Source organism: Perissodus microlepis, chromosome 2, assembly GCF_051167445.1.
Source record: "Perissodus microlepis isolate ML-2025 ecotype Zambia chromosome 2, ASM5116744v1, whole genome shotgun sequence".
In the NCBI taxonomy this organism is placed as follows: Eukaryota; Metazoa; Chordata; class Actinopteri; order Cichliformes; family Cichlidae; genus Perissodus; species Perissodus microlepis.
The window spans coordinates 104,538-124,601 of NC_140462.1; the positions used below are offsets into that span (position 1 = coordinate 104,538).

A 20,064-nucleotide genomic window follows, 5' to 3' on the forward strand; every position below is an offset into this window, starting at 1 on the left:
AAATAAACAGGCGGTCAAAGATCATGCATTCACTTCCTGTTATTGTTCAGAGATGAACTTGAACACAGAGCATTCACAGTCTGAAGTGACTTTATTTATGACCAGACAGACACATCTCAGATTAACATCAAACACTTTAAATGTCTGAGGTGATCACATCGTCACAGACTTTTACCTGACTTTATATGACTTTAAACTCTGACAGGAAGTTACAGTCAGCTGTTTTTTTTTTTTTTCCATCAGGTGGACCCAGGCAGCTAGTAAATATTAAACCGAGTCAGTCTGCTGTCCTCAACTTGTTTTGTCGATGTTTGCAGCTGTATTATCTGACAGCGCGGTCATTTGCGGTATTTGGCGAAGAAGGCGGTCAGCAGGTCTCTGTATGGAGATGTCGAGTGAGGAGTCGACAGTTGCAAGAGTCGGCGGATTGAAGGAGAGCGAAGGAGGAGGTTGTGACTGAATCCCACCAGACTGGAAGCAAACCAGTACAGAGCCATGGACTGTGAGGAGAGACAGTGAGACTCTTTCAGAATAAAACACCTTAATCTGATTAATACACAGGAACATTCTTTCAAAATAAAACCCTGAACAGACACTTTAATCTGATGACCTGACAGGAATGCGGGAGCGACTCAACACGTTCAAACATTCGTTGACTTGGCAGATCTGAACATGAAACATTCCTCAGTCAGAGCTGTGTTTATGAGCAGGAAACGAGACAAATGCTGCTTCACTCACAAATGTCGGGAGAACGAGCTCACCAGTGTAAAGCTCGTAGGTGAGGTACCGACATGTCACAGACTGTGGAGAGATTAAAAACTTTCACTTATATACAGATCAACTTAATCACCTAAACCATTCAGTGGCCATAATAATCTTTTACCTGTAAGAGATATAAGCCAATTAGAGCTCAGATCAGGCTCAGAGAGGGCGGGGCTATGACACTCATGATCAGCTGATGTGAAGGATGAAGAACGCCTTAGATTGCTTAGATTCCATCAAACGTTGGATGGCTGTAAATTTCCTCCAACTCAACAAGGGGAAAACTGAAGTCCTCGTATGTGCTCCGGACAGATTTGTATTCCAGATAGTGAAAGCCCTCGGTCCTCTTCCTGTGTATGTTAAATCCTCTGTCAGGAATTTAGTTACACTTTTGACTCGACTCTCACATTGGATGGGCATGTGAATTCTCTGCTCCGGTCTTGTTTTTATTATTTAAGAAATGTGGCTAAGTTAAGCCCTGTTTTATTTTGCCCTGAACTGGAGATTGCTATACATGCATTTATTTCGTCACGCTTGTATGGGCTCAAAATGTGGTCATAAATATTTTGTACTTGTAAATCAGTTTTGTATGTGTAAAAAGAATTTGTGTGTGCGTAAAAAAGATTTGTGTGTGGACTTAGCCAAAAAAACCCTGCAAGTTACAAGTACGAATTTTGACCCTATTTTTCTTCCTTTCATCTGATTGGTCAATGTCATGTCAATCACAAATGTAACAATCCAATCACAGAACAGATGGGTTTGGCTGTCGGAGGGGCGCTTTTTTTGAACTGCAGGTCTTTGAAGGGAATAAATGCCCTTTTACATGCCAACCCAGCGTTTTCCTTCATCACCACGAAGGAAAACAGTCTGTGGTCGTCTGAGTTTGGTGATTTTTGTGTCACAGGTCTACGTGTTTAATACAGGGACTTCCACAGCCTTTTCAACAGCGCTGCGGACCACGGGGGGGGGGGGGGGCGCAGTGTTTTGGAAATGACAGTCTTCATTACAAAGCTTTCTTCGTTATGAATTAGCATACATGTTTTTATTGAACATTTGAAGAACCAGCAAAAAAAACAGAAACTCTTGTAGAGGACATAAAGTCAGCGATAGAAAAGACAAGGAGCAGGTGCATCTAGTACAGGTAGAGCTGCTGCAAAAACCCACAGAGCCCAGCAGCCAGCGCAACAAATTCTGGATCCTTTGCTTTTAGTTAGCAGTTAGCATTAGCAGCACATCCTGCGTCTGATGTGAAAGGACCTTTATGCTGCGCACTGTGACTCACAGCAATGGTCCCGGGTCAGCCCTGACTTTGTGTTAAACTAATCCTAAAGTAATAATGGTATTTCTAACCACTGATATAGCACAACTTTATCCTTTCAACAGCTGCTGAAAGTTAGGGGACCTAGCTGCTATCGGATATTTATATAGAGATCCTCCAGCTTCAAACTGTATTACCCTTCAAGGACCTGCAGTTCAAAAAAGCGCCCCTCCGACAGCCAAACCCATCTGTTCTCTGATTGGATTGTTACATTTGTGATTGACATGACATTGACCAATCAGCTGAAAGGAAGAAAAATAGGGTCAAAATTCGTACTTGTAACTTGCAGGGTTTTTTTTGGCTAAGTCCACACACGAATCTTTTTTACGCATACAAATCTTTTTTACGCATACAAATCTTTTTTACACACACAAATCTTTTTTACGCACACACAAATTCTTTTTACACATACAAATCTTTTTACACATACAAATCTTTTTTACACATACAAATCTTTTTTACAAGTACAAAATATTTATGACCACATTTTGAGCCCATACGCTTGGACTATTGTAACTCTTTGTTTATGTGTCTAAGCAAAGGTTCTCTGGATCATCTGCAGGTTGTGCAAAACGCTGCAGCTAGACTTTTGACAAGATCCTCCAAGTATTCTCATGTGACACCGTTGCTATTTCAGCTACACTGGCTTCCTGTTGAATTTAGAGTACATTTTAAGGTCCTGGTCTTGATATTTAGAGCCTTGCATGGACTGCCACCAGCCTACATCTCCGATCTGCTACAGCCCTATATCCCTAGCAGGTCCCTGAGGTCATCTGATCAGGGCTTACTTGCTATAAAACAGACTAAGATGAGAACTAAGGGTGACAGAGCTTTTGCCACTGTGGCCCCGAGACTGTGGAACGCTCTCCCTCAGACATTAAGAACTGTGGACTCGGTAGTTGTTTTTAAAAAACAACTCAAAACTCATCTTTTTAAAACTGTTTTTGGTTAAATTTCTGACTGTTTTATATTGTCTGTTTTACCCTTTTATTATTTATTATCCTATGTGCAGCACTTTGTGACTCTGTCTAGAAAGGTGCTACATAAATAAAATTGTATTTATTTAATGCCATTTTTGTCTCATGTTAACCAGCTTACTACACCTTCATCACCTGCATATTTGTGCTGTGTGAATGAATAAGACTCAGTCTCCATGTGTCCCATGGTGTCCCATTTGATCACAGATCAAATTCAAGTTCTTGTTCAGGGTGAATGGGACGTGTAGTGGTCGGGAAATGAGGGTGGTCCAGGTGTACACATGTCTAAGTGGGCTGTAATGCGTAAAGGTTATTTTCCCTGCAGGTGTAGTACGCATGTTTTATGACTCAAATGTTTTTCTTTTTTGTAAATTTCAGCTTGTAACTCGTTTCCTGAATGTCTCAACCAAATGGCTGTTCTGACCTGGTCAGGCTGAGAAAAGTGATGGACTACACCTTAAACTCACAGAGGGCACCGTGGCAGCGATTGGGATCATCAGCAGAGAAAATCCTCTAACGGTGTTCAAGACCAGCCGCTGGGTTCGAGACGCTGCGACTCTCTGCAGAGAAAAGACCTGAAGAAGAAGCGCACAGGAAGCTTAGACTGATTACACCACTGATCAGCTAATTACATACTGCTGACAAACTGACCTCTACGATGAGCAGGTTGGTGAGTCCCAGACAGACAGGTAGGATCCAGGTGGAGTCCGGTATGGTGAGGTCAGGGAACCACAGAGCACCTCCTGCTGCCAGCGCCCCCTGCAGGTCTGCAGGAAAAACAGAGGTCCTGGATTGGGAGTGGTGTAGACTACATCCTGGACCAGGTAAAAGTCACGGTACTATGCATGACTCTTGAGCAGGTGCACCAATTTTTCGAAGGTTGCAAACATATAGGTAAATATATTATGCAGCCTGTTTCAGTTGTTTTTTTCTCTGTACCTTAAACATTTCTCTTACTTTGTCTCTTATTCATGATATCAGCCTGTTTGTGTGCAGTTTGTCACGCAGTATGTCTGCTAGCTGAAGCTCCAGCTGCTGTACGTCGCAGGGAGGGAAAAGAATGAGCGCGTGAGAGAACTATCGCTCAAGAGCACTTAACAAAAATACAGGAAGGTCAAAAATTTAAAGACATGAGGGGTGGCTCAAGACTTTTGCACAGTACTGTATCCTACCTCATAATTTTGGGCTGGGTTAGGTTACTTTCATTTGGTCCAGGTTCTTACCAGACTGATCCAGGCTCAGATTTCGGAGGGCCAGAGACAGACTGATCCAGAGTGGCAGCTGAACCCAGACCAGCAGACTGGCTTTGAAGGGGTGACAGTTATCTCTGACGTAGAGCTGAGAGACGATCCGCCGCAGGTTCTTCTTGAACTGGAACCTGGCAGGAGGACAGACTGACTAGTTGAATGCTGTCTATTGGATGTTTTTTTGTTTCTTTGAATGTATTTGTTTGTTGTTGTTTTAAGTCTGTTAGTTGTGTCTCACCGGCTCTCTCTCTCCGTCCAGCTTCTCTCTCTTGCTCTGACTGACACTTCATAGCGTAGTCTCTTGGCCAGCTCAGAGATTTCAGCCTGTAGTGCCTCCACCTGCACATCACCTGAAGGTTACTATGGTTAGATTCTGGGGGGTTGGTTAATAATAGTTAGTTTTGTGGGTTTTTCATTGCAGGAACTAAGGGGCTGCTTTAGATAAAGCTTACATCTTTGCTCTGACCAACTGGAACTTTTTTGGGACATCTCACGGGGAAAAAAAGCACCTTAAATAAACGGATGCTTCTGACTGGATAAACTCAGAGGCAGCTGCAGAGTATTCCTCCAAAACATAAGGTAAAGTAACTTAAAGGCGGTTAAAAGCTGACGTGTCAGCTGAGAGTCTCAGAGGCTTCCTTTTTCATTTCAGTTTAAAAGGACACGAGGAGGAGGACGAGGAGGACAGAATTCGTGGGAGAGAAGGAGGAGGGAAAAATGTCTGGATTCCTGAAATATTTCTTCTCTCTGAGGACAAACTACAGTCTGATCTAAGGTCAGATGTAGAGACGTGGGAGCGCTGGATTTTCTTTTAGAAGCACAAAGATGGATTAGAGGCGGCAAAAACATCATGAGACCCTCAAACGCTGACCTGAGATCATGTGACCAGCATTAAGTATGTTGGATGAGTCTGTGGACACAGACAGACCTTTCCCCTCTTACTGACCACTCAAAGTATTTTAAACCATCAACATGTTTAAGTCTGCTTTCATGCAGTGAAAGAAAGGGCCTGCACTCTGCCCTCATCCGCCTCACCTACAGCCAGAAACAGGATCACACAGGAAGAACGAGCTGAAGCAGCAACCTTGTCATTGTGAGGTGACTCTGGTAACTACTGCAATGACACTGCACAGATGACCTTCAACAGCTACAAGATGGTGGCTCTGACATCCCACCTGATGAAGACCCTGGAGCGGTTGGTCCTGGCTCAGCTTCTGCGCCTGGTGAGCTCATCACTGGACCCACTTCAGTTTGCCTACCATTGGCATTGGAGCGGATGATGCGGTCATCCACCTCCTACATCGCTCCCTCGCTCACCTGGAGACCGCTGGGAGCACTGTGTTCTTCGATTTCTCCAGTGCCTTCAACACCATTCTGCCCACGGTCCTGAAGGACAAGCTGGAGAACTCTGGAGTGGACCATCACCTCACCACATGATTCTGGACTACCTCACCGACCGACCACAGTATGTGAGGACTCAGGGCTGTGTGTCGGACAGGGTCGTCTGCAGTACGGGGCCCCACAGGGAACGGTTCTGGCTCCGTTCCTCTTCACCATCTACACTGCAGACGTCTCCCACAACTCCACCCAGTGCTTCCTGCAGAAGTTCTCTGATGACTCTGCAATAGTCGACCTCATCACTGATGGGGACGACAAGGAGTACAGAGGACTGACTCAAGACTCTGTGGACTGGTGCCAGCTGAACTACCTCCAGATCAACACCAGTAAAACCAAGGAGCTGGTGGTAGACTTCCACAGGCACAAACATCCTCCACTGCAACCACTGAACATCCAAGGCATGAACATTGAGGCTGTGGACAGCTACAGGTACCTTGGTGTTCATCTGAACAATAAACTGGACTGGACTCATAACTCAGACGCCCTCTACAGGAAAGGGCAGAGCAGGCTGTACCTGCTGCGGAGACTCTTTTGGAGTGGAGGGCCCACTCCTGAAGACCTTCTATGACTCTGTGGTGGCCTCAGCCATCTTTTACGGTGTGGTCTGCTGGGGCGGCAGCATCTCTGCTGGGGACAGGAAGAGACTGAACAGGCTGATCAGAAGGGCCAGCTCTGTTCTAGGATGCCCTCTGGACCCAGTGGAGGTGGTGAGTGACAGGAGAACGGTGGCTAAGCTGTCACCCCTGTTGGACAACATCTCCCAGCCCATGCAGGAGACTCTGACAGCACTGAGCAGCTCCTTCAGTGGGAGACTGCGGCACCCACGGTGTGGGACGGAGAGATTTCACAGGTCTTTGCTCCCCACTGCTGTCAGACTCCACAACAAAGACTCCAACTGATCAAACACATCCACACATGTGCAATAAGACTAAGTGCAATACTCTTTTTCCGACAAAGTTGTATTTTTACTCAGTTGTATAAAGCATTTGTATTCTATTTTTATCCTATTGTATAGTATTTTATTTTGTTCTATTCTATACAGTACAGTTGTGTACAGTACCTTATTCTTATTGTGTTCCAGTGTTCTCCAGTTTTTGCTATGTAACTTTGCACTGTCCACTTTCTGCTGTGACAAAACAAGTTTCCCACATGTGCGACTAATAAAGGTTATCTTATCTTATCTTATCTTATCTTATATGTGAAGCCCTGCGTCACTGACCTTAGAGATGACGACCAGCTGGTAGGCAGCGAGCGGCAGAGTGACGAGCGTCCTCACTGACAGCGTCGCTACGCAGATGCTAAACCACCACGGCAACCCGCTCGCCTCCTGTACGCTCACCAGGAGCTGTTCACACAGGTGAACTGGGGTCGAGTCCGCCAGGCTGCTGTACCACCCACCTGCAGCATCGCTGCTGCCACCTGACAGGGCCCGCACACCTGACACGTGTGCCCCCCCTCCTGATCTATGGAGGTAGTTGCCAGGAGAGGAGGTGATGACAGGTGGAAGTGACTTCCTGTAGATGACAGCTGAGCAGAATCCTCGTATGGGAAGGCTGAAGATCCTCGACGACCCCCCCACACTTAACATGGTGACCCTCACAGGCCTGAAAGGATGACACAGAAAGGACGGCCGTAAAATATCATAGACTGCAACAGGAACCAGGATGGAGTGAAATATGAAGTCCATGTGTAGGAGACCACGCTGAAGGGAAGGATGAGACTCCTCTTCATCTTCCATCATGAGCAGATTATTTACAGGTTATTACAATTGGTGAAGCAACTGTGAGCTCAAGGTTTTTCAGTGATCGATTTATCGATGAGGAACCTTCCTCAGAGATCAGAAACATTTCAGGACTTCACCTGTTTGCTAACAAACAAACGTGAGTGTGATCGGTGTTCCAGGTCAGCTCTCTCCGTGTTGCAGATGTTGCGTCGTTTTCACTGGATGTCGTCTCTGTCTCTGGGTCATGAGGTTTGACAAGACAAAAATGGGCTCCATCTCCAGCTCGTTCAAATGCATACCCGTATCAATATTCTCATCAGACCACAATTCAATTATTTGAATTTTATTTTTTTTAAAAATCAAAAAGTCTTCCACCTAGTCTCACACCTCTGTCCTTCTGTAACTTAAATAACAAGCCAACGTTTTCCTCATGACGCTACAGACAAAGCCTCAAGTTTACCTGCAAACATCCTGTTCACCTGTCAGCTGTTTAACACCTTCTGATCACGGAGAGTGGAATATGTAAACGGATCACACCAGTTAAACAGAAACCTGTGTTTTACTGTCAGTCTGTGTGGAGAAGAAGAGAAAACTGCCTGTTTGTGTTTATTAAGCTTCATGTCAGGAGGAAGTTCAGCTCAGCTGTTCCTCAGGTAGCTGTGAAGATCAGCTGCTATTATTTGGCACAGGGGAAAGTGGGGTGATTTGGTTTTTGATTGTTGCGTATGAACAGTTATAGAAAAGTCTGAAAACATTTCACAGATGTGTTAGAGATTTGGTAAGCTACACTGTGAGTCGATACTCAAAACTGTTGGATGATGCTTTTTTTCAAAATGGTGTTGTTGGGGTAATTTTTGCCAAGGGGCCGCACTTATGAATATTTTAAACATATTATTTTATTGTAACTGTAGATTGTATTTTTATAGTTTTCCACTGTGACATTCTTAATTTCAGACCAAAAACAGAAACAGACCCTCATGCCACAGAGTTATAATAGAGAGAGTTTACTGAGTGAACGAGGTGGAGAAGGGAAGTCCATTCGTCAGGTGGCGAGGAAGATGAACATCCAGGATGACATTAAAATGATACATGGAAAAGAAGAAGATGGATGGTGTAAAAGTGGATGTGTAAAGCTAGCTAATATATAATATAACGTAATATAACGTTTGTGCTTTTGTTTTGGTAACTTCCTGTGTGACCAGACGTGAATGTTGCAAACGGAAACTAGCTTGATGTAACAAAAGACGCAAGAAAACTGTAAACTACTGATAATGCAGAAAAGGGAGAGAAAAACAATAGTATAAAAATGAATGGCTCTAGCTACAGTCGACAGGGGAACAAGCTCTTACGTTGGTTCGTTGTCTGATACACGGCAAGGAATAATAAAAGTCATTCAACAACCATCAGTTCTGGCCTTCTCAGTTCGGCTGGATGCTACAGATGGAAATGCCATCAAGTCTTTGACAAAACATCTAAAAGGCACTAGCAGCCTTTATATGTTCATTTCTTTGTCAATACTCAAAAGCCAGTTCATGCACAAAGAAATTAGATTTTGATCCAGCTGGCAGGGATATCACATGCAAAAGCAGGTTTGGTTAAGTGTGCATTTATTAAGAAAAAGTAATAGAGAATATTCATAATTATTTCCCATAGAGAACATGTGCATAAAAACATTAACCACATCACAAAAACTTGGTGGTAGAGCCAGAAGGGAGCAGTGAGTAGCATCAACAGCTGGGATGTTATGGAGTAGGCCAGATTTGTGAAGACAACTGCAGTTAATTTCGTCTTCATTTGAATTTCATTTTGTTCTGAACATGTCAGAACTTTTTTACTGCTCAACATCCTGAAATATGTTTTAGTTGGACATTACGGTCGCTTTAAAGTCACTTTAAGTAAAAACTGGCACAACTCACCCCACTCTCCCCTACATTAATTAAAGTCTTTACCTGTCCAGGTAAGCATGTTTACTGCGTGAACACATCTCATGCGTTCTCCTGTTAACAGCTCGATATTGCATCTTTTTTTTTAAATGAACTTTATTTAGAACAATAACAATGACAATCTCAGAGAGACAGAACAGAATCACACCTCCTTTTTCTTTTCTTCGATATTGCAATCTTTAACTTGACCGTACAGCGGAAACGTACCTGTGTGACGTCAGCCGTTAGGTGCTCTGTGCTCGGGGTCAGAGGCTGAATAAATCATTAAATCCCCGATTTTATTTGCTTATATCTGTTCTATCACCTTGGCGCCTCCAACCACACGCTACGCTGTGTCCCACGTTTATGACGTTGCACTGTTTACCACTTTGTGCCGGGTGAATGTGACGTCACTATGGGATTATACATGAGTTAAAAAAAAAACAACCCCCCTTCACCGCACCGCTGGTGTTTCAGATAAAAACATCACAGATTATCTAAACACGAACCAGCTTTATCGCTCCAAACAAAATATTTAAAGCCCGCTGAATATGTATCAAAAACCGCCATTTTTCCTGCCGGACGTTTCTTTTAATGTGAAAGAGCAGAGCGGAAGCGTGGCATCAGCGAATATAGTTCTGTTTCCGATTCCTGTGTTTGACTACTGCAGTCATGGCGGAGTACAGCCAGACTGGCCTTCTGGTGGCCCTGCTCCTCTTCACGGCGCTCACCCTCCGGGACATTTATGTCGGAAGATCGAGCTCGCAGAGTGGGCACCAACCACCCGACAACCCGGCCGTCTTCCCGGACACGGAACCGGGAAAGCCCGCTAAGGCGGCGATCTACAGCGGCCCCGTACTGCGGTTCCAGTACTGGTGAGTTAACACAGAAGCTAACAGAGGCTAGCAGTGAGCATCCGTGAGAATGACCGAGGTGAAGAGAAAATAAAGACAGGGTGGGTGAAAATCTAAACACAAACCATCGACGATACGAGTTAAGTTAGCGTGATCTACGGCGCCAGCGCTAACTAGCGGTGAATACTTGTCGTTAACAAGCTTCGGGTAACCCAACTTTGCTCATTTGGTCGGTTGGAATTTGGAGACTACCCGGATTTTGTTGGCTGATCAAGTTCGAGTTGCTTCGCTTCTGACCATCTAATTGGACACCTTAAGGCAGGTGTTCTTGTCTTCAACGCCCGTCTTTCGGGAAAATAAAAAAATACACCTGATAATTGATCGGCTAATGTTATTGTGTGTGTAAGTGTGACAGATTATAATCACCTAACAGATGTGCTTCTTTCAGTATCTCCTGAGGTTACAATAAAGTCTTCCAGGATTACTCTCAGGCCATCAGCGAGGTGTACCCGGACATCCGCATCCAGGGCGAGAACTACCCTCCCACTGCCTTCAGCAGGTGAGGTGCTCCGTCTGTAAACTCTGTCCCTAGCCTCTACAGCTGTGTCTAACCTGCCTCCTCCCGTCAGGTGTGTGGCTCAGCTGATCTCGTATCTGAAGCTGCTCTCCATTTTGGTTATCGTCAGTGGTCAGAACCCCTTCTTGCTTCTCCACCTCCAGACACCACCTGCCTGGAGCTGGAGTCAGAACAACAAGGTACCAGCACTTAGCAGATAGCACATGTGCATGGCTCCGTGATTGGCTGTTTGTTAGTGGTTCTTGATTGGTGCAGCCTGAGCCGCTGTTCAATACTGATAATGTTTAATCACCAACTGATGACACATACAGGCAAACTCCACCCACACTGTTGTTTCAGGTGGGACTTACTAATGACAGTAAATCTACCATTCCATCAACACGCCGGTCCACTGTTTCCATGTCACGCTTTGCCTCTCCAAAATGTGAAATGTACACGCTTGCAGAAGTTGCAGTAATCTGTAGTACCAGCAGAAGGAGACGTTTTATTTCAAGCCAACATGAATATAATCACAGCAACGTGTTTAAACAGACATTTACATGGAAATACATATTAACATAGTATAATGGATTTTGCTGATTAAGGACCCTGGAATTAACTTAATGTTTTTTGCTCACTACTGACTTGACTTTAAATACATTAGCTCCCCCTGCTGGTAATCCAATTTTTACATGGGTGTGTAAATGGACACAGTGGACCAGCGTGCCTATTACACATTTTGCCGTGACATCAGAGCTACTGGAACATGCCCACCTGCTGTGAAAAAAAACATTACTGGAGTCCTTTGCTCTCCAGTCATCCTTCAAACATCTGCAAGTATAACTTATCCAAAGAGCCAGATAGTCGCTGTGCTATCTGATGCACTAATCAGTGCTGGTTATGGATCCAACAGGTGAGCTCAAGTCTCTTAACTCTGAAGCCCTTTTTCCGTGCCTGCTCAAATCAACTCTGCACGGTTCATCACTGTTTGCAGGGTTTTGCATCAGGTCACAGTACCTGGTACTTTTTTTTTTTTTTGGTAACTGCTTTCCCAGGATTCCAATCGATCCAGGCAGGTACTAAAATGTGACATCGTCTGACTGCATGCCACTGATTGGCTGGTCAGTAGTATCGCTCGATGAGTCTGAGAGCGTGTCACTCACGAAAATCTAAACCACCATATTTTTTTTTTAAACACTTGGGAACGATGAAAATGGCTACAAAAACAACGCTGTGGTTCCCGAGTCTAATGAAAAGGCACAGACTGAGCAGCAGTTATATCATTGCTTCAACGCCCACCTTTGTTGTAGTGTTCGTGTTGCACACTAGTTACGTTGCGGGAAACTCGGGCGCGTTGCTCTGACCACACACAGGCGGTAATGGAAAACCAGTCGCTCCGAGTCGTGGCGAGTTGATCCGAGTAGGTAGTAATGGAAAAGGAGCTTGACAGGCCAAATCTCACCAATCCCTGTTTCTCCAGGCTGTCAGTGCAGCTCATTTAAACTGAGGAATGATTTAAATGACCTTGGAAAAACACTCATGAATAGACTGATGACTGAGGTTGTGGTGTGATCAGAGCGCTAGCTTGTAGAATCGTCTGCCTATCCTGCTGCTGTTACCACGGTAATGGGTGCTGTTTACTGATTACCATGGTAACGGACACTGTGCTTCTGTTGCAGATCTTCTCCTGCCTCATGGCCTTCTTCCTCTGTAACATGATGGAGACTCACTTCCTGTCCACTGGAGCCTTTGAGGTCACACTAAATGGTGAGTTCTGATTGGACCAGACCTTTGTGTTAACATCATGCTTGTGACACAGTTTCAGTACTACAACTCAAATTACTGCAGTACTTCACGCTTGTCTGCACTAAAGTCAAAGTATTCAGAGTAATATACTGTCAGTCATCAGAAACAGAACAGCACTTCTTACTGTAACCAATTACATCACTGCTGACCTCACATCCTGCTGTAATGCTGCCTGATCTGTACCAGAAACCCAGTTTGTTATTTACTTATATGAAAGTGCTCATACTTCCTGTCACTCTGACAGCAAGCTCTGCGTACATGTCTTAGACATGTTCTCTCACCCTTTTCTTTGTGTGAGTTATTAAAGAGAACATGTATTCAGTCTAATTTCTATCCCGGAGCTCTGCTCAAACAAACTGTGTGTGAAGCTTGATTTAAAAACAAAAATCATTCACAGATAGGGCTGTTCAATATAACGATATATATCAGATGACGATATAAAAACATCTATCGTTTCCTATCACGCTATCATTTGTTTCGTGGTGTCGCAAAATATACTGTTTACGGCAATATTTTTTCATTATTTTGATGGTCACTGTAGTGACTATATTAATTTCTTAAAGCTCTCTCTTTCTCTTATATTTAGTATAACCACACTATGGACGGACAAGCGCCTGTTTTTTATGTGCTGTCGTTAGCAACAATGACGGTAAAACCATCGCGTGGCTCCGCTGTACGCAGAGTGTTTACGGATGAGAAGCAAAAAGAGCCGTCAGGTGCTAAAAAATAAACCTTAGACTCAAACGTTAGAACAGGCTTTTCTCCGCAGTACGCCGTGTAATAAACACTCACAAAGAAAAGGGCGGCCTTTACAATCTATGTCTAATCTATGTCAGTCTGCTGCTAACAGACCTAAATTAGCTTAGGTTAGCTAACGAGTGACAGAAGTGATAACTGAGTGGAAACCATTGGGGCTAAAAGCAAAAATGAGGCTAAGTGTTCCAGATGCTGCACCACCTTCTACTGAGGTACTCTCCAGAGCATCCGAAGCAGCTGCATCACTGTCTGGTGTGGTAACTGCACCGTATTGGATCGCAACACCCTACAGCGGATAGTGAGAACAGCTGAGAAGATCATTGGAGCCTCTCTTTCCTCCATCGCGGACACTTTTTGCATCCACAAAGCCACAAGAATTGTAGAGGACCCCACACACCTAATTACACAGCAGTTTGCCAACAGTAGTTATAAACCAACACAAGGAAATAAGGTTTCCTGAAAGTATATCATTTCTTGCTTGGAGGCTTCTGTTTTTGGTCCGTCATACACATCAATCTACACTGCTCAAAAAAATAAAGGGAACACAACTAAACAACACAATGTAACTCCAAGTCAATCACACTTCTGTGAAATCAAACTGTCCACTTAGGAAGCAACACTGATTGACAATCAGTGTCACATGCTGTTGTGCAAATGAAGTGGACAACAAGTTATAGGCAATTAGCAAGACATCCCCAATAAAGGAGCAGTTCTGCAGGGGGTGACCACAGACCACCTATGCTTTCTGACTGACATTTTGGTCACTTTTGAATGCTGGCGGCGATTTCACTCTAGTGGTAGTATGAGACGGAGTCTACAACCCACACGAGTGGTTCAGGTAGTGCAGCTCATTCAGGATGGCACATCAATGCGAGCTGTGGCAAGAAGGCTTGCTGTGTCTGTCAGCGTAGTGTCCAGGGCAAGGAGGCGCTACCAGGAGTCAGGCCAGTACATCAGGAGACATGGAGGAGGCCGTAGGAGGGCAGCAACACAGCAGCAGGACCGCTACCTCCGCCTTTGTGCAAGGAGGAACAGGAGGAGCACTGCCAGAGCCTTGGAAAATGACCTCCAGCAGGCCACAAATGTGCATGTGTCTGCTCAAACAGTCAGAAACGGACTCCATGAGGGCAGCATGAGGGCCTGACATCCACAGGCGGGGGTTGTGCTTACAGCCCAACACCGTGCAGGACACTTGGCTTTTGCCAGAGATCACCAAGGTGCCCTGTGCTCTTCACAGATGAAGGCAGGTTCACACTGAGCACATGTGGCAGACATGACAGTCTCGAGATGCCGTGGAGAACGTTCTGCTGCCTGCAACATCCTCAAGCATAACCGGTTTGGCAGTGGGTCAGTAATAGTGTGGGGATGCATTTCTTTGGGGGGCTGCACATCCCTCCATGTGCTCGCCAGAGGTAGCCTGACTGCCATTAGGAATGAGATGAGATCCGTAGAGCCCTTGTGAGACGATAGGCTGGTGCGGGTGGCCCCGGCTTCCTCCTAATGCAAGACAATGCTAGACCTCATGTGGCTGGAGTGTGTCAGCAGTTCCTGCAAGACGAAGGCATTGATGCTGTGGACTGGCCCCCCTGTTCCACAGACCTGAATCCAACTGAGCACATCTGGGACATCATGTCTTGCTCCATCCAGGAGTTGGCAGATGCTTCAGTCCAGGTGTGGGAGGAGATGGCTCAGGAGACAATCGGCCACCTCATCAGGAGTATGCCCAGGCATTGTTGGAAGGTCATACAGGCACGTGGCGGCCACACACACTACTGAGCCTCATTTTGACGTGTTTTAAGGACATTACATCAAAGTTGCTTCAGCCTGTAGTGTGTTTTTACACTTTTAATTTTGAGTGTGACTCCAAATCCAGACCTCCATGGTTGCTATATGTGATTTCCATTGATAATTTTTGTTTGATTTTTGTTGTCAGCATATTCAACTATGTAAAGAACAAAGTATTAAGAGTATTTCATTCATTCAGATATGGGATGTTTATTTTTGTGTTCCCTTTATTTATTTATTTATTTATTTATTTTTTTGAGCAGTGTATTTTTCCGAAACACACTTGCATTAGGTGATGCTACACACACACTAAAAACTGTGAACACTTATTTGTTAAATCAGCTTTACAAATGGAGTTAAATCTGTGACCGTTTCTTAGAGCAGGGCTCCATGGTGTGATTTTTCTGAAATCACGCAGAGTTTCATGGTTTTTCTAAAAAACAAAACAAACCTCTTATAATCAGAGATGGGCAGTAACGCGTTACTTGTAACAGAAAATTGCAGAAAAAGTAGAATTGGGCTGAAAGATCTATCACTTTATCACCTATTCATGTTGTAAATCGTATTTTTAAAAAGTAACTAAGTAAGTAATTACTTTTGAAAATAAGTAATCAGTAAAGTAACGGGATTACTTTTTGGGGGAAGTAATCTTTAGGGTTACTGATTACTTTTTTCAAGTAACTTGAACAAAACTGCTTATAATATCTATAAAATGCACTACCTGTCAAACGTTTTCGAACACCAGAACTAGCCTCATACCAGAGGGTCCTGCATGGAGCTGCAGGGTGCTGTGTAGCTGTTCTGGTTCAGGGAGCCTCTCACTCTGTACAAGTCACCGACCCTGGATCCAGCAAACAGCCCCAGACCATCACACTTCCTCCTCCATGTTGATGCCACACACTGTGGAACCATCCTTTCACCTACTCCACGGCGTACAAAGATCCTGCGTGATGAAACGAAGAGTCCAAATGTTGATCCATCAGTCAATGATACCTTCTTCCAGTCTTCAGTAGTGCAATGGTGGCGTTTCATGGCCCAGACAAGCCTCTTTGTCTTATTCTGACGTCTGGCTTTCTTGCTGCAGCTCGTCCTGTCAAACCTGCAGCTCGAAGCCTTCTCCTCACACCTGAAACTGAGACTTGCTCACTACGACCACTTTTAAGCTGCTTGAAGCTGTTGTCCTGTGAGTCTATATCACAGCTGTTAACTCTCAGGAACGTGTCCTCTGGTTCAGTCGTGTCTTTGGGTCTGCAGACCTCTTCCTGTCGCAGTTTGTTTCTGAGCCTTTGGATGCTGAAGGAAACTGGACTCACTGACACTGTGACTTTCTTTGCAGTCTCTCTGTCGGACAGACCGACATTTCTAAGTGTTGTGATGGTCTGTGTCTCTTCCACTGTTATTCTCACCATGTTTGTATCAACACACTACAGTACTGTTCAGCTGATGCCCATGAGGGTATGGTACCACAGTGTGCTCCAACACTGCTTCATGCAGACAGAGGGGGACGTAATCCAGACAAGTTGGAACACCTGTAGGAATTAGTTGCACCAACGTTCAAGGCTGATCAACCTCCAATACTGCAGAACAGCTTTGAATTGTTAACTCGTGTTGTTCCCTGAAAAAGGCCTTTCTGTGTAATTCTGACGTGTACATTACTTTTCATCTTGGGTAACCTTACCTTTTTATTTTAACCTTTGGCAGTTTACCACTTACCTTTGTACCATTTCAACCTATTCACTGGACTTGAAACACATGAATTGTGATAAATAACTGGAAGAACTGGGGTGTGTGTATAAATAATAATATAGTAAACCAAGATATTTTCACACTGTAAGCCAGGGGTGTCAAACTCAAATACACAGTGGGCCAAAATTCAAAACTGGAACAAAGTCGCGGGCTAACGTTAATATTTATTGAAATATATTTATTCCTCCAGATATAAGAATGAATCTTTTCTTATGGACTCAAACACGTTTTGCTGAAAAACTGAATATGGAACAAGCAAAGCTTAATACTAAACAATATATATATATTAGCTGTATAATACCAGTAGGCCAGCTCTGATAGTAATTTGGTATGGCTTCGCGGGCCAAATGTAAGTAGGCTGCGGGCCAAATTTGGCCCACGGGCCAGAGTTTGACACCTATGCTGTAAGCAGTAATTAAACATCAAGTTGTAGTTTGTACAGTAAATATAATAAAACAGCAAACAACTTTTATATTTATGTAAAGGACTTTTATTGTGAAAGGAGAGATCTGTTCCTGTGTGTAATCTTAATCTGTTTAAGAAGGTTCATGATTGAGCTGGAAGTATCAGCTCAGAGTGATGAAGGCCTGTAAACCAGAATAATCGAGTGTGCGATCAGGTTTTACGGTGTCTGTCCGACAGCAGTGAGGCAGCTCAGACCGATACGAGGAGGCACATTGCGTGTTGTCCAATGTAGTTTTATTCCACTTTAAATCTGAAAAACAATGTTACAAAGCCTGGAGGTAAATATGGTGTAGGACACTCTATGCCCCCCTTTAGACTCAGCCCTGTAGGGATCACTGGAACGGAGAGTGGGCTGGCCGCCGTCAGCCTTCGGCGAGCTCTATAAATTAAACATTATATCAGACTCAGTTAACAGTTCATCTGCATATTTTGATGTAGCCTTACTTCTGCAGCTTTACTGCAGATTTTTCTGTAAAATAAACGGCGATGTGTGGAGCAGCTACAGTTTGCTTTTCTCCGTTGGTCAGCTGTTTCCAGGTTTTAATGGTGACTTCAGGACCAGCGCTGCTGTTTCGGAGGCTGTGCTTTCTTTCTTCCCACCTAAGCTCACCGTGTCGGTAACGCCTCTGCCTCTTTGCTCTTCGCGTTGTATAAACAGACTCCGCCTCCACGTTAAACTGTGCCAGCGTCATCATCGCTGCTGCTGTTATCAGTGTTTTAGGTTTAACACAGTTTATTATTCACACACTTCTGTTGTAGTCTGTAGTCAAAGTTTATTGGTCACATATCATGCACTGTGTGACATACGGCGAAATGCTTATCGCTGTACAATTCCTGCCCATTAAAAATATTTGAATAAACTCAAGAATCAAAATGATGAAGGTGTGCAGATTGATGTATTTATTTTGTTATTGTGTGTACAATGACGTGATATGAGAGAAACCAGATCAGAAGTACGTTGTTGTTGTTATTAAAGTGCCGTCCGTTAAATGAAGAATTGAGGATTTTTTTTTTAAATAATAAAGTTATAATCGGAGTTACTCAATGAACCGTGCCGCCCGCCTCTTTAAAACTGTGGATGACGACGAGCTCAGAACACAAGGGGAAGTAAGAGGTGCGGCCTGCCTCTCCTAAACAGGAGGTGAGAGGTCATTTTTGAACTGTACAAACACACCCAGGTTTCCTTGTGGAGATCAGGTAGGGACATTCCTCTGACCTCATTTCCTGGTGTAACGCTTTCTGTTGTCCCCTCAGATGTGCCCCTGTGGTCGAAGCTTCAGTCTGGTTATGTCCCGAACATCCAGGAAATGTTTCAGATCCTCGACAACCACATGAAGATGAACCAGGTGGATCACATGACCTTCACCTCCACTTAGAGCTGCAGGTGAATGCACATCAAGTTAACTGCACACAGTGACGAGACTCACAGGAAGGTTGTGTGAACTCGGCAGGTGCGATCAGATTATCAGCTTCACCTATCTGTTAGATTTTCCTCGTACTGATGCACGGAGAAACGCCTGACAGGTACAGACTCACCTGTGACTCCAAAGACTGAATTTAGTCAATTTAAGAGGAACAAAAATTCGGTCCAGTCAGTCCAGAGACGGGTGTGACACCGAGACAGGTGAGGCAGAGGCGGGGCCAGAGTTTGATTTACAGACAGAAACATTTCTTTAAGTGCTTCAGGGAGTATGTTTTGTGAGATGGTCTCAGCTGTGCTGTATTCAGGTGTGTCTCTCTCTCATTACCTGTTCTGTGTCCAGGTGCTCCGGCTTGCTAGGCGTTCTCCTGATGGCGTTCATGAAGGGCGGGCCTTAAAACAGATTCTGAAGGGCCCGGCTGGATGTTCCTCGCCATGAACTGAGCACTCCCTCTGCACCGGCTCACCTTCAGCACTACAATACCAGAAAGCACTGCTGGCAGCCTTGTGCTAATTAGCGTGTAGACAGGAAGTAGATGGCTGTTTATGTGAAGCTTTTATTGTGAAAATAATAAAATGTTCAGGTCTGTTTCCTGCCTGTTTGTGGTTTTGCAGGTAAATGCACATGTGCATGCAGATCGAGCCTTTTATTCACAGCATGTTTTCAGTGTGGCTCATTTATGACCAGAGAAGCAGCCATGACATCCCAGAATTCATAGCAGCGCACTTTCACTCCAGGCTGACACAACTGATTCCTGTCAGGAGCTCGTCAGAGGCTTGCTGTGATCAGGCAGGATTCACATGGCTTCATTTTTACTTCAATCACAGAAAGTCTGGGAGGGGGTAGGAACTCCAGGCCTCGAGGGGCTGCAGGTTTTAGATCTTGGTACACCCGAATCAAATGATTGCTTCATTAACAGGCCTCTGGAGAACTTCAAGACATGTTGAGGAGGTCATTTAGCCATTTAAATCAGCGGACACGTCTAAAACCTGCAGGACGTTGAGGCCTGGAGTTCCCCACCCCTGCTCTAGATTGTGTCTGCAGCAGGAACATAGCAGAATGATTTTGGGGTTTTTTCATTTTACAGTTTTTATGTCTAATGAGGACAGTTTCACCTGTTCTCATTTATGTGACCTGCTGGAACATGCCGACATCAGTGGGGTGAAGTGAGTTTAGTTTGTGGATGGGATTATGATCCGTCTCATGGACGCTGTTTCCATCACAGAGTTACTGAGTCCACAGAGCAACAAACTCCACAAATGCTCCTTTTTTTGTCACCTGTTTTATCAGATGACATTAAAAGTGGTGAAATGAGGTAATTTCTGCAC

The 20,064-nt window shown here is 44.5% G+C and overlaps 2 protein-coding genes and 1 long non-coding RNA gene across 5 annotated transcripts; 2 read left to right on the top strand and 1 right to left on the bottom strand.

Annotated features, from left to right (window-relative positions):
• Nucleotides 1-72: 72 nt before the first annotated feature.
• cox18 (cytochrome c oxidase assembly factor COX18) lies at nucleotides 73-10,718 on the bottom strand. 3 transcript variants are annotated; one of them, XM_084939373.1, is made up of 8 exons: nucleotides 10,628-10,718; nucleotides 6,922-7,306; nucleotides 4,543-4,643; nucleotides 4,281-4,435; nucleotides 3,709-3,824; nucleotides 3,525-3,632; nucleotides 739-801; nucleotides 73-500 (listed from the first exon to the last, which is right to left on the bottom strand). In XM_084939373.1, exons 2-8 carry the CDS (start codon nucleotides 7,288-7,290, stop codon nucleotides 339-341), a joined length of 1,074 nt encoding a protein of 357 aa, XP_084795499.1. In that variant the 5' UTR covers nucleotides 7,291-7,306; nucleotides 10,628-10,718; the 3' UTR covers nucleotides 73-338. The 3 variants fall into 3 exon arrangements, with proteins under 3 accessions (XP_084795499.1, XP_084795482.1, XP_084795491.1); XM_084939356.1 differs by lacking the exon at nucleotides 10,628-10,718 and adding an exon at nucleotides 9,576-9,738; XM_084939365.1 differs by lacking the exons at nucleotides 739-801; nucleotides 10,628-10,718 and adding an exon at nucleotides 9,576-9,733.
• LOC146391957 (uncharacterized) lies at nucleotides 3,794-6,887 on the top strand. Its single transcript, XR_014801299.1, has 2 exons — nucleotides 3,794-3,881; nucleotides 4,726-6,887. It is a non-coding gene; the product is annotated as an uncharacterized LOC146391957 (long non-coding RNA).
• On the top strand, nucleotides 9,977-19,324 carry selenot2 (selenoprotein T, 2). Its single transcript, XM_084939419.1, has 6 exons — nucleotides 9,977-10,222; nucleotides 10,650-10,760; nucleotides 10,831-10,957; nucleotides 12,437-12,524; nucleotides 18,570-18,699; nucleotides 19,079-19,324. Exons 1-5 carry the CDS (start codon nucleotides 10,020-10,022, stop codon nucleotides 18,689-18,691), a joined length of 651 nt encoding a protein of 216 aa, XP_084795545.1. The 5' UTR covers nucleotides 9,977-10,019; the 3' UTR covers nucleotides 18,692-18,699; nucleotides 19,079-19,324.
• The last annotated feature ends 740 nt before the right edge of the window (nucleotides 19,325-20,064 follow it).